This window comes from Kryptolebias marmoratus, linkage group LG3 (assembly GCF_001649575.2).
Source record: "Kryptolebias marmoratus isolate JLee-2015 linkage group LG3, ASM164957v2, whole genome shotgun sequence".
Lineage (NCBI taxonomy): Eukaryota > Metazoa > Chordata > Actinopteri > Cyprinodontiformes > Rivulidae > Kryptolebias > Kryptolebias marmoratus.
The window spans coordinates 5123769-5129412 of NC_051432.1; the positions used below are offsets into that span (position 1 = coordinate 5123769).

The 5644-nt window shown below is 40.0% G+C and overlaps 1 protein-coding gene across 1 annotated transcript in view; it reads left to right on the forward strand.

The window, feature by feature from the left end:
* Nucleotides 1-4055: 4055 nt before the first annotated feature.
* Nucleotides 4056-5644, forward strand: part of mrpl21 (mitochondrial ribosomal protein L21) — a 4587-nt gene continuing 2998 nt past the window's right edge. Inside the window, exon 1 of the mRNA XM_017430467.3 lies at nt 4056-4074. Coding sequence (XP_017285956.3) covers nt 4056-4074 — 19 coding nt within the window. The remainder of the gene's footprint in view (nt 4075-5644) is intronic.

Sequence of the window (5644 nt, forward strand, 5' to 3'; positions counted from 1 at the left end):
GGGGGGCAGTTCAGGGGACAGAGAGACAGAGAGAAAAGAAACACGTCCGCCTTCCACCAGTAGCAGAAAAAAAAAAAAAAACTAAGATCAAGGCAACTCTGAGAGAAATCAGCCAATTGTCAGAGCAACAGAAAGGTGCAATGAAGTAAGACCAACCAAGAAGATATCACAACTTGTCCATAACCAAGGCTCTAGAAACTGCCAAACAGTGCGTCAAAACTCTGGCTACTGAAGAAGCAGAAGCGAGGAGAATAAACAGGGTATTCTCCACCGCACCATCCAAACTGTATTTAAATTAATCATTGATACAATTATGATAGAAACGATAGAGACAATAGAAGAAAATACATCACGATAGACATTTTTCTATCGTCCCCACGATATGTATCGTCTAATCTGAACCAGCACTGATCTGAACACACCAATCTCCCAGAGCAAGAATCAGTAACAAGACAGAGTCTCAGGAATGAAAAGCTGGACTGCACCAGGGCCTGACATGATCCACACCTACTGGGTGAAGAAACTGACCGCTCTCCATGAACGCCTAGCAGCAAAAATGAACCAGCTACTAAATGGACCTACCTAGAGTGGTTAAAGTCAGCATCAAGTGTGTATATCAATGTAATTAGCAAGGCCACCTGATTTTTATACCCTCATCAAATCCAACATATTTTGATACCATTATATAGATCTTTTTAAGACAAATCCAACACAATTTGAATTTTTAAAATCAGCCGACTAGTTACCAATTTATTGTCAAAAAATGATCTTCAGAATCGGTCTAAATTAATACAGTTCTTAAACAGGCAGCAATAGAAAGTCCTGTGTTTAACTTCCTGGAAGTTCTGTTCTAACGCCGGGCTGAAGCTGGGGAATCGCTCTGATTGGCTGGAAATTTTCAGATTATTCCTTCCCGGATAACACACAAGCAAAGCAGTCCAAAGTGCCAGCTCCCACTCGGCTCTTTTGCAACGTCCATCATAAACACTGAACGTCCATGTTTTATTTCATCATAGTTGAGACATTAATGAATGAATTAGCTCGATCACTGCCTGACCCAGTTAGCTATAGGGCTACCGTGCATCGTTTATTTAACGGATTAAGAACATGTAGAGGATGAACGGGTTGTGAGTGTACAGGTGGCCTTGCTAATGTGGTCCTCTGTCTCCATGTAACAGAGTTACAAATGTACTTTTTAAAAATTATTATTTCTAATTAATTTTATATTGAGAGTTTGTGAATTTTATCCTTTTCAGTTATTTTTATTTCTTGTGTTTTGCCTGCGGGGATCGCCTTTCTGTGCTCTGCCTTATTTGTGTCTCCTGGGCTTCCGTACTTCGTTCCAGCCCTCGTAGCTTCCCCGCTTCCCCTTTTCCCTCACAGCGTTGTTCCGCGCTGCTGTGGGGCTGGAGTGCAGGGAGGTGATGAGAAGATTTATATGTGTTTTACTCTTCTCGCCCAGAATAAAATATCTCATCGTGAAGCCTTGCCAAATGACTCCAGGAAATTCATTTATACCGCCCGTTACATCCACTCCTGTTCTGCATGGGCCTGAACCCCCTCAGCCAGATCATCACAAAGAGTGGCTATGGATACCGGTTCCAAAGCGGAACAATCATCAGTCATCTCATCTACATGATTTTACATATCGTGTCTGAAAAGAGCTCATTCTATTGCTATTCTAATGCTCTTCAGCTACATTTCCAGGAAGTTTTGGTGGATGTTTTTAAAGATCAAACTTCCTCAAACAATCTGAGTTCTAGAGTAGAGCTTAAGTCCCAAATAATGAACAGTATTTTGTCTTTTATTCAGAAAATATGGGTTTTTGTTTTTATAATGTGACATAAAAATCATTACAGTTGAATTATTGTTCAAATGAAAACAGACATGGCACTGCTCCATGACAGACCTGTAGCTGAAACTGCTGTAAGTGTGACAGAGCTGCTGAGGTCACTGGATCTCCCCAAACCAGTTTGCTCTTTAGGCCTTTTGTTGGCTCATGAGGCAGCGTTTGGCTCCTCACCCCGTTTTGAGTACAGCTGCGGGTTTTTACAGAGGGAAACTAAAGGAATCTCACTGGGCAAGCTCAGTATTCATTCAGTGACGTGGTTTAAGTGGAAAAGAACAGCAACCGCGACTGAAGCTGGTGTTCGGGGTGCAGGATAGGGGGATGTTCCCAAACCACTTCAAGATTGGCTGAAAGCACAAGAGGAATGAATCAAGAGACCACTTCTGCAATTGTCTTCTTTTTATTGCCCGCTGACAAAGATGATGATGTTTTAGCCTGTGTCTGTGTTCATTTATCTGCAGCATAACCAAAATATCTCATGAACTAGCGGATGGATTTCAGTGAAACTTTCAGAGAGTAATCACTGGATCTACATCTATAAACACAATAACCCAATTTAAGATGGCCATCACAGCTAGTCAACATTAGCAAACACAGAAATGGCTAACTTAATCAATTTTTCAGATGTTAAGCAAAGGTTTGGTGTGGCAGTAGCTGAAAGTCATCTTCAACAAATACTCCAAATGCTAACAAATCATGCACAATCCCACAATGCTGCATGTGAGTGTGCAAAACTAATACACCCATAACTCCATCCCCTTTAATCATAAGATGATCTTAATCTACAACTCTGACATGAAAGATGTAATGTGCATTTCTCTAAGGTAAGCTTGACCTTTAATTATTCCTCAAATAATGCCCATTAAAAATTACATTGAGCCTTAGTTTGAGGAGCTGTCTTTGTGTACACGTTTTTTGTGATTTATGACAAAGCAAATCATCAGTCCTAAAGTTTCTAAATAGGTTTATGATGCCTGAGCTTATAATACTGATACTAGTAATTCCTCCATTATAACTGCAGTGTAGCCTAACATTCACTGTTAGTTGATTAAAAACTGCAGATCAACAAATGACAACATATACACTTGAAAAAACATTTAAAAGAATTCAGTACATTGATTCTATTGAATATTTAATTAGAGATTACTCAAAACATCATCTAAATCACAAGATTCACAGAATTTAAGCAGTAACTTAAGACACATAAAGCTGACAGCCATGGCTGTTTAAAACCAGCAGGTCCTGACTTTTGCCCCCAATAATCTTATTTTTCCATCTGAGAGGCCTTTAAATAGGTCACGATCAGAGGTTTGCACCTCATTAAACAGCACTTACATGGGGAAAAACATTCCTCACACCACCGGTGTGAGCTGATCATAGAGAGACAACCAGGGAGGGGTGTACAAGGAAGTGGGATGCTTTTGTGCGTAAGGAAACACACTGATCTACAGTGTTTTACCACTGTGTGTGTGTGTGTGTGTGTGTGTGTGTTTCTGTGTGTGTGATTTTCAGGCACTGGAAGCCCAGAATGCCTAAACAGGACCAATATTGAGAGATAAAAGCATCCCCCTTCAGTGTGTCAGATATCAGGCATGTGTTCGTTTTACATGATTGATGTTGTTGATGGCATACTTGCTCTATGTCTGTTGTTTTGTGCTACATTTAGCTTTTAGTTACAATTCTATAACTTTTAGCAATTGTTTTGCTACTTTCAGCAACACTTTTAGCTATGGTTTTGCTAATTTTAACTCTTAGCTACTATGCTGCTTCTTTTAGCTACCTGTATGCTCCTGTTATAGCCTTTATCTTACATTTTGCTACTTTTAGCTTTTAGTTGCCTTTTTGCTAATTGCAAATTTTAGCTACTGTTTTGCAAATTTTAACATTTAACTACAGTTCAGCTCACTTCAGGTTTCAGAAACTGTTCTGCGAATTTTAGCTAAGTTCTACAGTTTTAGCTCCTTCACCAAGTTTCAGTAAAGTCATTAAGCACTCAAGTTAGTTATCAGCTATAACTTTAGTGGCAGATTGCTCAAACAGTCAACAGATTATTTTGCAACTAATAAAATCTGTAGTTTAAGTCCTATTATGTGGTTCAAACCCATCTCCAAACAGGACAACAGGAGCTGAATGCTGGTTAAAAACAACCCATCCATGATAGGACACAGAACAGCAACAAGCAGGTAAACAATGTTTTTAAACAAGAATGTGCACTACTACAAAAGGTAACGTTGTTGAACTCATTTAAGTGTAAATGTATCACTGTCAGACAAAGCATCGGGGACATAAGTTCATTTCTCATACTTACCGGTTTGACACCTGAAGTTAACTCTTAAAGCAACACTTCACTTTTGCTTGTAGTGACACATTTTTGTATAAACTTGGGGGGGGGGGACCTACTAAAGGAAGTGACTGGGGAGTTTCAGACGAACAGAAACATGCGAACTGTGATATAAAAAAACAACTCTTTACAGGCCGAGGCAGGTTGCGTGGCCGCTCCCAGGTAGAACAACATACCTGGCAGCAGCTAGCTGAAATGTAAGTTGTTAGCTTCCACAGCCCAACAATATACTCACCCTGGCTCTCACAAGAGGAGCTCTGGTAGTTTAGTCCTCCCAAATAACATGAATGGAAAGTGCTGTTGTGGCAATCCTTCGTCAAAGTAGTTTGACCAAATATAAGACGGGACGTCGCTGGCAAACTGTGGTGATTTGACTTAACGCCACCAAAGTCAGTCACGGGTTAGCCGGGCTAACATTCACCGTCAGTTTACCCGCTCGGTTAGCCGCTTAGCACAGAGCTGTTTACTTTCCAGCTGTCAGTGTCAACGCGATCTGCAAACGCGCTCCCATAAGAAAACTCTGTTAGTGCGCGAAGAGTGCCAAAGGAACCTCCGAACACGTCGAAGTGTCACTTTTGAACAGTTTTAGGCGGCTAGAGTAAACTTTCCCCACAGTCCCGAGTTGCAAACAGACCCATATTCCCCGCTGACAGTCTTATTATCGCTCCCTCCTCGGAAACCAGGAAACAGCCCAACTGCTCAAAATGGAGGAATTCGGCGCTGCGTTAAAGGACCACCGGAAATTACAGCTTTCACCCGATGACAACAGACTGTATCTTAAATTCACTTTAACCGTTAAAGTGAATTTAAGATACAGTCTGTTAATCCATCTTGGTCCAAGATAAATCAACACTTTTTGACCCCCTGTGGTGCAGGTTGCAGTTTTGGAACATAATCATAACGGGGAATTTCTGGCAGCTTTAATTGGAAAATGTTTTATTTACAGGTGTTTTTGACTATTTGCAAAGAACATTTGTTTGTCTGTAAGGCCAAAAAGGGTTGATAATCAACTAATTAGATTTTTCACAATATTAAACTTTTCAGAGTCTGTTAAGTTCTTTTTTTAAACTATTTTACACGAGGTAGTGAAGGTGCTTGTAATTATCGAAATCTAATATCTTCGTCACGACTTAATTTATAAAATACGTATCTAATGAAATCCAAACAGTTCTTCCATAATTTTAGCGTTTTGAGCAATGACTTATATGGATAGACATGACATCACGTGACTTTGGATGAGCTAAAAACGTCGCCATCTTACGATAGTAATACAGCTCCGCTTTTGTGCTTATCTATACAGGAATGCCTTCTTTTTATGCTGCATTTTTCTGCACAAATCTTCACGGAAAATGTCTGGACGGCGTTACATTTAATCGGTAAGTGTTTTTCTTTTAATAACAAGGCTGTTTAACAAGGAGATTAGTGCCTGAGTCTAACTTTACTGCAGAAGACGA